Source organism: Gopherus evgoodei, chromosome 6, assembly GCF_007399415.2.
Source record: "Gopherus evgoodei ecotype Sinaloan lineage chromosome 6, rGopEvg1_v1.p, whole genome shotgun sequence".
NCBI classification, from domain to species: Eukaryota; Metazoa; Chordata; order Testudines; family Testudinidae; genus Gopherus; species Gopherus evgoodei.
The window spans coordinates 23,828,985-23,845,525 of NC_044327.1; the positions used below are offsets into that span (position 1 = coordinate 23,828,985).

The window sequence follows — 16,541 nt, forward strand, 5'->3', positions numbered from 1 at the left end:
TCTGAGTTATATACTGATCTGGATATGTGGCTGGTCCTTTGGGACAGAGGACCCTTTTGTTTGATGAAATGGGTTTTAAATAACCACTCTCTTTAAGTCGTGTCTGGGTGTTGAATCCAAGAATGGAATGCCTAAAGAGACTGCTTTTTTGACTTCTTGTTAGCCAGTGTGGTGAAACAGAAATTTACTTTTGTTGTTGGTTTGGGAGCATAACCAGCAGTTTTGGGGTGTGTTTGCCCTATTTCTCAGCAGTTTGTCCTGAACTTCGTATTCTCAGTAGTGACCCACAGAGGCATGGTGACAGTGACCCCCACCCAGCTACGGTTGCCATGCATCCGGTTTCTGACCCGAATGTCCAGTCGAAAAGGGACCCTGGTTCCACCAGTTAATACTGCTGTTAGTTACATGTCTGTATTTTGGGCAGGTTGTGGCTGTTACAAGGTGTGAATAATAATTTGCTCAGCCACTGAGATTCTTTTTTAAAGGATCTCTCTAATAAGATCTATCCTGATAAAATAAAGTTCAATAAATAATATGCAATTGGCATGTCCACATTATGGTTTTGTACAGAGCGAAGTGTTTCTATATTGCCAGATATGTCTCATGTATATAAAGCAACTTCTGAGAACAATTCTGAACTTTATGTATTTATTTTACAACAGGTCTATGTGCAAGGATAGCAATACTCTTATGATTATTAAAGTGCCTCACTTTCCATATTTCATACCCTAAAAGCAGGCTTGCAGAGCCTCAATTAAAAGACTACCACTATATTAATGAAATGCTATAAATATTTCTTGAGTACATATTTAGAGCACAGGGCACCAAGAGAGCATTATAAAGGCACACTTTATCCTGTCATATCCAAAAACTCTAGCAGTCTTTCCACTATAAGTTCTTTAATATGCATATATTCTTGGACAGGACTCCTCTTTTTCAGCCCTGCCTGCACACTATTAAAAAAGATTTCCTAGTAAGGCTGTATTGCCAATATTGACAGGTTATAACTTAATCAAAATAGTTTTAAAACTCATTGGGGCTCCATATTATCTGGAAGACATTTTAAATAAGTTATGTCTTGTCTACATTCGAATCATAGCTCGACTAACAAACAGTTTTTAAAAAACAATAGCATATGCAGGGCCTTATGAATACATAATTGTAAATTAAAATATATGTGGATAATGTGCCAAGAAAATACAATTTTTGTGGCATACTTAACATACTTTCCTTCCCCCTCCTCTTTTTTATCAGTATCCTTTCCTCCTCCATAATCTAACACTTCTACAGATGCTAGTTGCAATCTAGTACCATACTAGGAGCACACAAAAATATTTAGCTACAGGTAGTGATCAAGGGTTGGTTACTAAGCATTATCATTTAGAAATTCTTCCTGTGCCCTCTTCTGGGACACTGCATCTTCACAGAAGAAATCGTTCTATTTGTGGTTTTCCAGAATGATTACAATTTATGTAAGGCCTTAGTGACAAGAATATTATTGATGCCTTTCTTTAAGTAAGAGATATAAAAGAGTAAAAAGACATTCTTGTAGTTACAGGAGTGCTCCAATCCAACTGAACATGTATACATAAATTACGATCTATAATAGAAATACTGAAAGACTTTAACTGTTGTAGCACAAGAAAACAACACTATTATAGTTAGCATTCTCTGAGCTCTCCAGTCTAAAGTTCATGTACAGATGAGAGTTAAAACTTAAAAAAAAAAAAATTTCACAAGTCTGGCTTTCTTCAGTCTCAGAGTAAATCAAGCAAGGTTTCCCTTATACATGGATATGCAATGTCACACAACATGTAAAAATGCAACTAATTATACCCATAGAAACTACGGGTTTGTTAATATGTACAGAGTATTACCTGAATCACTATTAGTTTTTCAAATCATGTTCTTTATTTTTTCCTTGACAAACTATCTTACTTAAGTAGCTCTCAGCAACACTATGTAAGGCTGTCCATGATTAAATACATACAAAAACGTTTACTACCACAAAAGCAGCACACACATCTGAAAATGCTATCAGATTAATTCTTTGGATCTGCTTGTCTGTGATGGGAATAAAATAAGAGAGTTACTCCTCATTAATTGCAAGCATAACTTCTGAAGTTACAGCCAATTGCAGTAGGAGATACATGCTCTAAAGACATTTAGATTTCAAGTATATAGAACAAAAATTAAGACATTTACCTGAAATTCTGGCACCGAAGGCTTTGTGACAGCTTTCCTCTTCTTCGTAATTGCTTTTTTAGATATGGATTTTTTTCCTTGTAAGATTAAAAGAGAAAAGATTCATAATGCTGTTTATTGCACTTCATTAATAAAACCAAATTACATACAACCTTGAAAGTTAAATTATAACTAAAAGATAGCTGATGGTGAGTCATGTAAACATCATGAAACACAACCGAACTCAGCAAAAGCAAACATTAAACTACAAGTACCTGTGTGTGGGGCACCTTTATTTCAACAATGAATAAACCCACTATAAAAACTTCAACACACCAAATGAAAATTAAGAACATTAGTAAACTATGAAAGAAACATTCACACTAAAATTGTGACCAGGAGGGGGAGGGTGCATAATTTAAACCAGAAACATAAATGGGGGGGTGGGGAGAACAGAACACCTTACCTACAAAAACTCTTCTCTGATATTAGTATCCCACATTGATCCACACACTAGGCCTGGGGCCTTTGGCGTGTGATATTAAGTCTGCTCTCAAAGCACAAGTAATTTCTAGAAATCACCTGGAGTTACCATACCAGATGAGATCACTGCTCAGTCTAGTCCAGCAACCTGTACCTGGCGGCAGCCAAAACCTAATCCTGCTTTAGAATAAGGCAAACGCCTTCCACACAATGCATTTCCTTCCCAACTGCACAATGTAATCATATGAAAAAAAAATTCCTATTCAACTTTAAAGGCAATCAGTTTACCCTTAAAATATCAGGGATAATATTCCTTGTAATCTCTCAAACTAACAAAATAGCTATAAATGTTACACGTGCGCAAGATACCCAGGGAATAAGTTTCTTTATTTCTACAACCACCCACAATTGTACATATTTAATATCTTTGATCTCTTCATTTGCACTCTAACCATTAATCCATCTCTGCCAACTATTCCAAATCTCAGAATAATTTGCAAAAAGCTGCAAATGAACAAAAATAACCAAATAATTTAAAAACAAGCTACCACATAAAGTTCCCTTTTTTTTTCCCTCTAGTATGGATCAGGTAAAAAATTACCAAATTCTTCTCATTGACTTGCCTGGAGTAAGTGTTTCGGGGGTTTTTGTGAGGTGATTAAAATTTCATGAACCATATTTTGGTCCATATTTTTCCAAATTTGGTCTGATAAATTTTAATTATTTTAGTGTACAATGGGCTTTGTAGTGCAAATTCAAAGATATGGCTCCTATTAGGATGTATCCAGAACAGCACAGAAAACAGTGAAAATATTATTTATATATATCAATGATAAATTGTCACCTGGAATACTCTGTTATAGAATATTCTGTTCTCATCACGCTATTTCAAAAAAGATATAGCAGAAACAGAAGTGGTCTAGAGATGGGAGACAAAAATAACAGTGGACGTGGAAAGACTTCCATATGAGAAGCAGCTGAAAACCACTGAGATATTATAATTTAAAAAGAACATGAATAAAATAGGACATGATAGACAAACAGAATAATTAACAGCATAAACAAAGACGGAGCACTTCTTGCTATAACAACATATGAACAAGGGGACACTCAATTAAACTGAAAGGTGACAAATTATACAACTATTAACAGGAAATCCTTTTTTTCCAGAACGCATAAAGAATGCGTGGAACTCATTGTCACAATATCTCATCGTGGCCAACTTCTTAATAGGATTCAAAAACAGATCACACATTTATATGGCTAAGGAAAACAATTTATTATCTCCCTCTTTATAACAACCTTTTGTGTAACTGAAAACTGTTATCACGTCCTCCCTCAGTCTTTTCTTCTCCAGACTAAACAAATTCATTTATAAATCTTTCCTCATAGGTCATGTTTTCTGGATCTTTAATTAATTTTGTTGCATTCCTGTGGACTTTCTCCAATTTGTCCATATTTTTCCCAAAGTGTGGTGCCCAAAACTGAACACATTACTCCAGCTGAGGCCTTATCAGTGCTGAGCAGAATGGAAGAATTAGTTCTTGTGTCTTGCTTACAAGACTCCTGCTTATACATCCTGGAATGACGTTTGCTTTTTTTGCAACATTATTACACTGTTAACTCAAATTTACTTTGTGATCCACTATAACCCGCAGATCCTTCTCTGCAGTACTTGTTTCTAGATAGTCATTTCCCATTTTATATTTGTGAAACTGATTATTCCTTCTTAAACAGAAGGAATAATTTGTCCTTACTGAATTTGTTCTTACTGAATTTTATCATATTTATTTATGTCCAGATCATTTTGAATTCTAATCCTGTCCTCCAAAGTGCTTGCAATCTCTCCCAGCTTGGTATTGTCCACAGACTTTCTAACTGTACTCTCTATGCCATTATCCAAATTTATGAAGATATCTAAAGTTGGACCCAGGACATATAACTGTGGACCCTGTGCCACCTCGAGCTGGGGTACTACTGAGCCCCCTGACCCACTAACCTGGGCTCCCTCTCACACTGTACTGCTGTGACAAGCTGAAAAGCCCTGCAGCCTGCACTTTCACCAGCATACATACAGGTAGGGACACACCCAGCTGCAGTTAGATGCAGGCCACAGCTCAGGCAACTCCCAGCTCCCCAGGCACACACCCCCTCTGGAGAATAAACCCAAAATTATACCGTCTGGCGCTGCACAGGGAATTGTACAGCATAAACTCAAAGTTCACCCACTCCCTCAACATGGAGAGGAATATGCAACCGTCTTTGACCCTTGAGCTAAGATCCCCATACACTTCACGCCAACTCACTGGTTTAGATGAAATAAAAACAAGTTTATTAACTATAAAAGATAGGTTATAAGTGATTATAAGGGATAGTAAACATAAGCAGATTACCTAGCAAAAAAAAACAAAAAATGCAAGCTAATCTTAATATACTAAATAGACTGAACATGAATTAGCAGATAGATTCTCGCCCTGAGATGATACAAGCAGGCTGCAGATTCTTTAGCAAGCAAGCTGCACTTGCTTTTCAGCTTGGAATCCCCAAGTGTTTTATTCACAAGCTAGAAAATCCTATAGCTTGTATCCAGCACTTCCCCCAGTTCAGTCGGTTCTCAGGGATTTCCTGGAGTCTTTTTGCGTAGGTAGTTAAGACCACCACATGATGTCACTCCCTGCCTTATACAGTTTTTGCATACGGTGGGAACCCTTTGTTTCAAAGCTTGGTTCCCAGACCAGTCTGTGGAAAAATACTGACATCCCAAGATGGAGTCCAGCAGCATGTGGTCTGATCACATGTCCTTGTAGATTCATAGCAGCCATTACTCACAGACTGTGTAGAGTGTTCTCAGGAAGGCTTATGTAGGAGATAAGCTTCTCCTAATGCCTACTATTTTTTCCTAATGGCCTGTCATAAACAGATAAGTAAGAGTTAATAGAACAGAAGTACTTCATATCTCTTTTGCCTGTAAAGGGTTAACAAGATCAGTGAGCCTGGTTGTCACCTGACCAGAGGACCAATCAGGGGACAGGATACTTTCAAATCTTGAGGGAGGGAAGTTTGTGTGTGTGCTGTTAGTTTTTGGTTGTTGTTCTCTCTGGGGGCTCAGAGGGACCAGACGTGCAACCAGGTTTCTCTCCAATCTCTCTGATACAGGTTCTTATAGATTCAAAATAGTAAGTACTAGGTGATAAGGCGAGTTAAGCTTATGTTCGTTTTCTTTATTTGCAAATGTGTATTTGGCTGGGTGGAGTTCAAATTTGTATTTTGCTGAAAGGATTTTAATTTGTACTTGTATACTTTGGCTGGGAGGGTATTCCCAGTGTCTATAGCAGAAAGACCCTGTAACATATTCCATCTTAAATTTACAAAGATAATTTTTACTGTTTTTTCTTTCTTTTATTAAAAGCTTTTTCTTGTTTAAGAACCTGCTTTTTTTAAATTCTGGTGAGACCTCAGGGGACTGGGTCTGGATCCACCAGGGAACTGGTGGGGAGAAAGGAGGGAAGGGGGAGAGAAAGGTTAATTTTCTCTCTGTGTTAGGATTACTTTCTCTCTCAGGGAGAGTCTGGGAAGGGGAGAGAGAAGGAGGGGGGAAGGTGAATTTTCCTCTCTGTTTTAAGATTCAAGGAGTTTGAATCACAGTGATCTTCTAGGGTAACCCAGGGAGGGGAAGCCTGGGAGAGGCAACGGTGAGGGAAAGGGTTTACTTTCCTTGTGTTAAGATCCAGATGGACTGGGTCTTGGGGGTCCCCAGGTGAGGTTTTTGGGGGACCAGAGTGTACCAGGCACTGGAATTCCTGGTTGGTGGCAGCGCTACAAGTACTAAGCTGGTAATTGAGCTTAGAGGAATTCATGCTGGTACCCCATCTTTTGGACGCTAAGGTTCAGAGTGGGGGTTTATACCATGACATGGCCCATTGCCATGAATAGGCCCTTCCCCACCCATTATCTAGACTGAAAGCATCTTGTCTATTGGGAATTACCCAGGTGTAACTACACATTTGAAATACAGATACATAGTCAACATGCGTAATTTTTCCAATGATATCTCGCATGACTTATCTGGCATAAAATCAGGGTGGAAAAAATGATTTTTTTAATCAAATTTTTTTGATAAGTTTTTTTCCTCAAAAACCATGTTATCTAAAAATAGTTTTAATTAAGATACATTATAGCTCAAAGATATCTCATTATGGAATAGGGATCATAAATTCTAATTCTATAATATGAGACAATATAGTCATGTAATGTTTAAGAAAAGTTTTGTAAATAGTTCATGGATTAGGGACCCAATCTTATGGGGCTTGAGGGGCTTCTGCATAGATTATTTAGGTTAATCTTTCTATCTACTCAATCAGACTCAGTGCTCAGTCTAAAAGATACCATCAGGGATGCTTAGTTTTGCAGTTCTCAAACTGCAGATTTGTGTCTCCAGAGATAACACGTTTGTTAACAGCAAAAATGTTTTTAAATAAATAGGGGGAGGGGTGAGAAATAACAGACCTCAATCCTATTGTCCCTCTGCAAATTTATGTACACAGCGTCAATCCCTTACCTCTCTCTAAAAGTACAAAGTTTCAAAAAGTTCAATGAATAGAAGATTGCTGGGGGCAGAATAGATCTGGATAAGGAGAAGTAGTCTAGAGATAAATTTCAGAAGGGACAGGCAGCAGAAACAAAAGTGAAACTGTTTGAGCAGCATATTCCAGAAGTCTTTCTGAGTGTGGCCTTCACTGATTTGAGTTCTACCATACCATTCTCTCATTAGAAGGGAAAACCTATAACGGAAGCAGGTCATAAAAGAGACCCAGTGTGGGAATATTTTAATGAAGTTCCTCTACCTGTGGGAAAGACAGGCATGCATGGAAAACGCAAATAGTGCAACAAAGAAATGCAAGGTCTGGTTGCCCTAATGAAACAACATCATGAGACGTGTTCCTTTTCAGGAGGAAGCTGTGTTGAAGATGATGAAAGGAATAGGTCTGAACATGGAGGATCTTCAAGTTGGTAAACTTTTTTATTTCATACTTCTTTCTTAAGGACTGCCGGTCTTCCTTCTGGACTATTCTTGAATTCTCATGTTTGAGCAAAAAATATAGTTGTTTCTGTGGTACTATCATTTTAGATGCAGTTGTGATTAAAAAAACAGCTGAAATAGGTAGATATTTATTTTACAATTTCACCTTTAAAGTAGTACTGAGTGTCAGTGAATGCAATGAGTAATATGAAATGAGCAGTATGGTGGTAATAATTAAATAACTGCATTGACTTATTTTGTTTAGGAGACTCCATCCTCAACGTACAGGATTCTGAAGACTATCCATCTTCAAGATCACCATCATTTTCTATAATTTCAGAGTTATCTGCCAATGGTAGCATTTGTCACATCATGTATGTCACACAGCCACAGTACATCACCTGTAGCAAAAAGAAAAAAACTCCATCCTCCAGAACCATAGATAAATTTGTGATAAGAACCAGCAGATTACAAAAAGAGGTCATCAATGGGAAAATTGCCCTGTTTATGCAACAAACTTTCCTTTCCGTATGATTGAGAAACCACACTTCATTAACATGAGTCAGTCATTAAGACCAGTATACAGTCCACCCAACAGAGCAGATGTAGCAGGCAAATTGCTGGATAAAGTGTACGAAAGAGAAATTGAGCAGTGTGCAAAAGGTTTAGAGGGTAAAATTGTTAACCTGAGTCTTGATGGGCGGAGCAATGTCCACAATGATCCTGTTGTATGTGCTTGTGTGACAACAGAAGAAGGGAATGTCTTCCTTACAGAAACAATTGATACATCAGCAAATGCACACACAGCAGAATACTTACAAGAAGTAGCAGTAAAAGCCATAACAAACTGAAAAAAAAAATTCAAAATGTCTAGTATGCAGCTTGGTCACAAACAATGCTGCAAATGTTTGCAAGATGAGAAGAAATTATTTAGAAAAGACTGAAGAGAGGCCCAAGCTCTCCTTGCCAAAGACTTGAGTGTTCCAGAAATAAAGGCGAATATTGTTGAAATTGCAAAATACTTCAATTAACAACCACTTTGCAGCAGCTGCTCTGAAAAAAGTGGGAAGAACCAAGCTAACCCTCCCACAATGGAACTCAGTAGTGGACTGTTTTGAGCACTATATTAAGAACAGGCCTAATATGATGAATTTGTGAACAAAATCGTGAAAAAATAGATAGCACTGTCACAGTCAAAGTTGGGCTTGAGTTCCATTTCTTTCCATCACTCTGTCTTGTTTCTAGTTAAATCTGTATTCTTTCTTAAATAAATCCACTTTTGTTTTATTATAAGTGCTCACAGGTACTATATGATTTACAAGAGCAGTGGTTTAAGGTAAAACTGGTGAACTGGGGTACACTGCTCCTTTGGGGCACAGGACTGGGGATATCTATGAGTAGCCACTGGCAGGGGCTAGATATCACAGGGTAATAATTCAAAGGGATTCGGGAACTGGGATGTACCTGTTAACCTGCAAGGTGAAGGCTGAGTTAGCATTACCCAGATGAAAGTGCTTGAATGGCTGAAAGGCTAGTGATGTTAGGGAGCTAACACTCAGCTGCCATAAACAAGACTCCCTCATGCTGAAGGCAGGGGATAACAAGGTGACTGAGTCCTGGATACCCCAAGAACTGTCTCAGCTACATTTAAAAAAAATGTTACTAAATATTCAAAGGCCAGGAAATTACGGAATTCATTATGCCTTCATTAAATCTGCTTCCTTATGAGCACTCTAAGATTTATTGATGAAAAGTGCAATGTAAGCACTACATGGTATTATTATGTGAATGCACCACAATTCAGTCGTTAATCACATGATCTTTTTTCCACAGGACCTTTGCCTCATTTAGTACTCAGTGATAGAATGAGGGGTGTGGAGTGACTATGGCCATTGTTTCTACGACTCAGTCATTCGCTGTAGAAGGTGGAAGATGTGTAGAGAATGAGGTGGAAAAGGCACACAAGCATTTAATTTTCAGCCAAGACAGAGCAGGTTTTGTGATATATTAAACTATGATTAGATTACTTGCTGTTACCTCAAAACACAACGTGATATGATTTTAGGAGGGAGATGGCTTCCCTCTAATATTATGTGACAGCCTCGCAATTGTACACATAGCTGATGCTGTCAGGGCAAAGAAATTTAACTGGCAAATCACTCCTTGCATTACACACTTATTCAAACACGCGTGTATAAAAATTATATATGCACAGACTTTTTTTTTTAAATAGCTGAAAAATGTAAGCCACTGAGATGACTGAGAAGACACATTATTCCAGTAGTGGTCATACCAGTGCCAAATACAGACGTAATATAACCTCCTTACTACTTCTATTTGATATTCATCTGTTCATGCACCCAAGGATAGCATCAGACCTTTTGGCTATAACCTCACCCTGGGAGCTCATGTTGAGCTATTATCCAACAGGACCCTCCCAAGTTTTTTTCCAGAGACAACTTCCCAGAATAGAGTCCCCCAACCTGTAAGTATGGCCTACATAAGACGGTTACTCGCCTTTGTAACTGTTGTTCTTCGAGATGTGTTGCTCATATCCATTCCAATTAGGTGTGCGCACGCCGCGTGCACGTTCGGAGACTTTTTACCCTAGCAACACTCGGTGGGCCAGCAGGTCGCCCCATGGAGTGGCGCCGGCATGGCACCTGATATATACCCCTGCTGGCCCGTCCGCTCCTCAGTTCCTTCTTGCCGGCTACTCCGACAGTGGGGAAGGAGGGCGGGTGTGGAATGGATATGAGCAACATCTCGAAGAACAACAGTTACAAAGGTGAGTAACCGTCTTTTCTTCTTCGAGTGCTTGCTCATATCCATTGCAATTAGGTGATTCCCAAGCCCTACCTAAGCGGTGGGGTCGGAGAGAGACGTTGCGGACTGTAAAACCGCTGCGCCGAAAGCAGCATCGTCTCTAGATTGCTGGACCAGTGCATAGTGTGATGCAAAGGTGTGCACAGAAGACCAGGTGGCCGCACGGCAGATTTCCTGTATGGGGACATGCGCCACAAAAGCGGCAGACGAAGCCTGAGCCCTGGTAGAATGGGCGGTCAGGGCCCCTGTTGGCACGTGGGCCAAGTCGTAACATGTCCTGATGCAGGATGCGACCCAGGATGCGATACGCTGGGAGGAGATTGCCATGCCCCTCATGCGTTCCGCTACTGCCACAAACAATTGTGGTAAACGTCGGAAGGGTTTAGTTCTCTCAATGTAGAACGCGAGAGCCCTTCGGACATCCAAGGAATGGGGCTGTTGCTCTCGTCGGGATGAATGCGGCTTTGGGTAAAAGACTGGCAGGAAGACGTCTTGGTTAATATGGAAGGCGGAGACGACCTTAGGGAGGAACGCCGGGTGCGGTCGCAGCCATACCTTGTCCTTGTGGAAGACAGTGTACGGGGGGGTCGATGGTCAGAGCCCGAAGCTCCGAGACTCGTCTAGCCGACGTGATAGGGACTAGGAAGGCCACTTTCCAGGACAGGTACAGCAGCGAGCATGTGGCTAAGGGTTCGAAGGGGGGCGCCATGAGCCTGGTCAAAACAAGGTTCAGGTCCCAAGTAGGGGTAGGCCGTTTGACCTGAGGGTATAGTCGCTCCAGGCCCTTGATGAATCTTGACACCATAGGGTGGGAAAATACGGACTTGCCAGCCTCGCCTGGATGGAAGGTGGATATAGCCGCGAGATGGACGCGCAGAGAGGAGATCGCCAAGCCCTGCTGCTTGAGAGACCACACATAGTCCAAAATGGTAGGGACTAGCACGGAGAGTGGGTCGTGGCCGTGCTGGTTGCACCAGCAGCAGAAGCGTTTCCATTTCGCTAGGTAGGTTGAACACGTGGAAGGCTTCCTGCTGCCCAACAACACTTGTTGTACTGCATCAGAACAGCGTAACTCGGATTGGCTTAACCAGCCAGGAGCCATGCAGACAGATGGAGGGACTGTAGATCCGGATGGCACATCCTGCCGAAGTCCTGTGTGATCAGATCCGGCCAAGGAGGTAGGGCAACTGGATTCGCCAGGGACAGATCGAGCAGCATGGTGTACCAAGGCTGCCGCGGCCAAGCCGGAGCGATCAGGATGAGGCGGGCCTTGTCTCTCCGGACCTTGACCAGGACTCGGTGGACAAGAGGGAAGGGTGGAAAGGCGTAGCAAAGACGTACCGTCCACAGAATGAGGAACGCGTCCAACAGGGAGCCCGGGGAGCGACCCTGTAGGGAGCAGAACAACTGGCATTTCCTGTTCGATCTGGAGGCGAACAGATCTATCTGGGGAAACCCCCACCTAAAGAAAACGAAATAGAGGACGTCCGGACGGATGGACCATTCGTGGGACAGAAAGGATCCGCTCAGGTGATCCGAAAGGGTGTTCCGCACTCCCGGGAGAAAGGAGGCCACTAGATGAATAGAGTGGGCTATGCAAAAGTCCCACAGACATATTGCTTCCTGACACAGCGGGGAGGACCGAGTCCCGCCCTGCTTGTTGATGTAATACATGGCCGTTGTGTTGTCCGTGAATACCGCGACACAACGGCCATGTAAATGGCGTTGAAATGTCTGGCATGCTAGGCGAACTGCCCGCAGCTCCCGCACATTGATGTGAAGAGTCAGCTTTCTCTGTGACCATAGACCCTGTGTACGCAGGGTCCCCAGGTACGTACCCCAGCCCAGCGATGACGCGCCGGTTGTCAAGGACACTGAGGGCTGAGGGGCGTGAAACGGTAGGCCCGCACACACTTGGGAGGGCGTTGTCCACCAGCCTAGAACCTAGAACATTCGGTGGAATCATTACGATTGTGTCTATGGCGTCCCTACCTGGTCGACAGACCGACGTGAGCCAGGTCTGCAGCGGGCGCATGCGGAGTCTTGCATGCTTGGTGACGAAGGTGCATGCGGCCATGTGCCCCAGGAGAGCGAGGCACGTTCGAGCAGACATGGTTGGGAAGGCCTGTAGGCTTGTGACCATGGACACTATGGCTTGGAATCGGTGCTGGGGGAGGCTGGCCGTTGCGAGGTTGGAGTCCAGCATTGCCCCGATGAACTCTATGCTCTGCGTAGGCACCAGAGTGGACTTGTCCGGGTTGATGGTCAAGCCTAGACTCGCAAACAGCTCCCTGATGATGGTGATGTGCCCGGTCACCTGCGCCTCCGATGTGCCTCGAATGAGCCAGTCGTCGAGATAAGGGAAGACATGGATACGACGACGGCGCAGGGCAGCGGCGACGACCGCCATACACTTGGTGAATACCCGGGGGGGCCGAGGAGAGCCCAAAGGGGAGGACAGTGAATTGGTAGTGGTCCTGATTTACCACAAAGCGAAGATACCGCCTGTGCAGGGGAAAGATCGCAACGTGGAAGTAAGCGTCCTTCATGTCGAGAGCGGCGTACCAATCTCCAGGATCCAGGGAAGGAATGATGGTTCCTAAGGTTATCATGCGGAACTTGAACTTTTTGATGAATTTGTTCAGGCCTCGCAGGTCCAGGATGGGTCGAAGGCCTCCTTTTGACTTGGGGATTAAGTACCGGGAATAAAACCCCTTGCTCCTTAGCTCCCTTGGCACCTCCTCCATAGCTTCGATGAGCAGGAGCTTGCGAACCTCCTGGACGATAAGTTGCTCGTGAGAGGGGTCCCTGAAGAGGAACGAGGAGGGAGGATGGGAGGGGGGTGGAGAAATAAACTGAAGATGGTAACCAAACTCCACCATGCGCAGGACCCAACGATCCGACGTTAGCTGGGACCATGACGGCAGGAAGGGGCGGAGGCGGTTGAGGAAATGAAGTGGATCCAGGGAAAGGATTGGTAAGCTGCTCTCGGGCGCACCTTCAAAAGTTCGTCTTGGGTCCCTGCGGTGGCTTGTCGGACCCAGAAGTGTTACCCCTCTGAGGACCTGACTGACGTCTACGGTTCGGCCGGCCTCGTCTCCGGTTAAAATCTTGTCTGGGGCGAGGCGGGGGGTAAGTGTGCTGATGGTAGGGGCGGAATGGCCTTCTCTGAGTCTGGGGCGTGTGCATTCCCAGTGAACGCACGATGACCCGGTTATCCCTTCAGGCTCTGTAGCCTGGGATCCATCTTCTCAGAGAAGAGGCCCTGCCCGTCGAATGGCAGGTCCTGGATCGCGTACTGTAGCTCCGGCGGTAGTCCGGAAGACTGCAGCCACGATATACGGCGCATGGCTACGCCCGACGCCAGTGTTCTTGCTGCCAAATCTGCGGCATCTAAGGACGCTTGTAGCGAGGTCCTGGAGACCCTCCTGCCCTCTTCCAGGAGAAATGAAAATTCCTGGCGTGAGTCCTGGGGAAGCAGCTCTGTAAATTTGCCGACAGCCTCCCAGGTGTTGTGGCTGTAACAGCTCAGGAGGGCTTGCTGGTTCGCCACACGGAGCTGAAGGCCTCCCGCAGAATAAATCTTGCGGCCCAGCAAGTCCATGCGCCTGGCTTCCCTGGATTTTGGCGCAGAAGCTTGCTGGCCGTGGTGTTCCCGCTCGTTGACTGATTGTACCACCAAGGAGCAGGGAGCTGGGTGTACATAGAGGTACTCATACCCCTTGGATGGTACCATATCTTTCCTTTCCACTCCGCAGGCCGTGGGTGGAATGGAGGCCGGAGACTGCCATATGGTATCCGCCTGGATCGACTTGATGAAGGGGAGGGCTACCCTGGTTGGTGCCTCCGCAGAGAGGATGCTTACCACTGGGTCCTCCACTTCCGGGACTTCCTCTACAGGAAGGTTTATGTTCTGGGCAACTCGCCTCAGAAGGTCTTGATGTGCCCGGAGATCAATCGGCAGGGGCCCTGATGAAGATGTGCCCGCTACCGCCTCATCTGGGGACGAGGAAGAAGACACCCCAGGGAGGAGTGGTTCCTGAACGGAAGCCTCGTCCAGAGGGACCTCCACTTCCCGGGCATCCTGCTGCGCATGGGGATCCGCAGGGTCTTCCTCTATACCTGAGGGGGGAGGCCGGCTGACTGTGGCCTCTGGTGCACGATGCTCCGCTTGACTGGAGCGAGGTGGGCCTGAAGGTTCGCCCTGGGCTTGATGGTATGCCCAGGGCGTTCAAAAGGACCATTGTGGTGATCCCTGGTTCGGGCGGGCCTGAACATCCAAACCCCTGTAAGAGGCGCTGTCCATACAGGAAGAAGCGGACGAGTGCCTTGAAGGCCATGGAGGAGCCGTCAATGACTGCAGCAGGCCTCTGCGCATCCTGATGTCGTCTCTGCGCGGTGCCGGCGAGCGGTACCGGGAGTCATGGCGGTACCTCGATCTGGACCGGGACCTGCTACCAGCTCGGTGCCAGGAGGTCGACCGGTGGCGTACGCTGCCGTGCCGGGATCGGCTGCGGTAGGAGCGTCGGTGCCGCGATCTCGAGTGCCAAGAGTAATACGACGGCGACCGGGATCTTGATCGGTGCCACGAGTATGACGGGTGCCACAGGGAGCGGTGCCGGGACTGCGAGCGGCGTCTGGATCTCGAGTGGCGACGCTGAGAGTGGTCCCTCGATTTGGAACGGGACCGATACTCAGTAGTGCCTGGCGAATGCGGCCGCACCATGGCAGGATTGCCCATCGATTGAATAACCCGCACCGGCGGTGCCGGGGGTTGGGGCAGCTCGGGCTCTGTCAGGGCGATGAGGTCGCGTGCAATGGAGAAGGTCTCCGGCGTGGAGGGCGCGACAAGCTCAACCGCTGTTCTCACTGGGGAGCTGAGAGGCACCAGACTCAACGGTCTCTGAGGGGCCGGAGTCGACGGTGCGACGACGCTCGATGCCGCGGTGGATGACGGTGCCGGGCAGTCCGGTTTGGAGGCACGCTCTGACTGCGGTGTAGTTGTAGGTACCGCAGGAGCCCTGTGCTTCTTGCTCCTCAGGGAGAGGGAGCGGTGCCGGCTAGGGTGCCGGGCTGGTGCCGAGCGGGAAGTTGAAGCCTTTGCCGGCGCCGGGCGGTCCGGAGCGGAGGCGACACTTGGTCCCGGTGCTGGAGTCGGTGCCGACGGTGGGGGAGTCAGCGCTGCCTCCATCAAGATCTGCTTCAGGCGACAGTCCCGCTCCTTCTTCATTTGGGGCTTGAACGCCTTGCAGATCCGGCACTTGTCCACAAGGTGGGACTCGTCTAGGCACCTCAGGCAGGAGTCGTGCGGATCTCCTGTGGGCATCGGCCGATGACAGGCCGCACAAGGCTTAAACCCGGGTGAACCGGGCATGGGCCCCAGCACCGCGGGGAGGAAAAGGGGGCAAACCCTCGATCCTCTGTATAACTATTTACAAACTACACTTAACTAACTTTATAACTACAACTATTACTATAATTACAGAACTATATACACTATACTGTAGAAGAGTGAAACGCTAGGGAGGTGGAGAACGGCTAGCCGTGCTCCACAGTTCCAACGACCGACACGGGCGGTAAGAAGGAACTGAGGAGCGGGAGGGCCAGCAGGGGTATATATCAGGCGCCATGTCGGCGCCACTCCAGGGGGGGGACCTGCTGGGCCACCGAGTGTTGCTAGGGTAAAAAGTCTCTGATGAACGTGCACGCGGCGCCCGCACACCTGATTGGAATGGATATGAGCAGGCACTCGAAGAAGAATATTTGTTCCTAAATATATGATCTTACACGTGGCCATAATAAAATGCATATTGGTTGCTTGTACCTAAGCTGACCAAACGATCCAGATAGGTCACTGATCCAGAACAATCTTCTTCATTATTTACCATTTCCACAATCTTCGGGTCATCTGCACACTTTATCAGTAATGATTTTCTGTTTTATTCCAGGTCACTAGTAAAAATAACTAGCGTAGGACTAGCACTAGAAGCACAACTATTTCTTGATGATTCCCCATTTACATTTTGAA

The 16,541-nt window shown here is 45.4% G+C and overlaps 1 protein-coding gene across 3 annotated transcripts in view; it reads right to left on the minus strand.

Annotated features, from left to right (window-relative positions):
- Positions 1–16,541, minus strand: part of KIAA2026 (KIAA2026 ortholog) — an 88,640-nt gene that overhangs the window by 33,548 nt on the left and 38,551 nt on the right. For all 3 annotated transcript variants that reach the window (XM_030568029.1, XM_030568031.1, XM_030568030.1), the window contains one exon: positions 2,206–2,282. In XM_030568029.1, the coding sequence (XP_030423889.1) occupies positions 2,206–2,282 (77 nt within the window). The remainder of the gene's footprint in view (positions 1–2,205; positions 2,283–16,541) is intronic.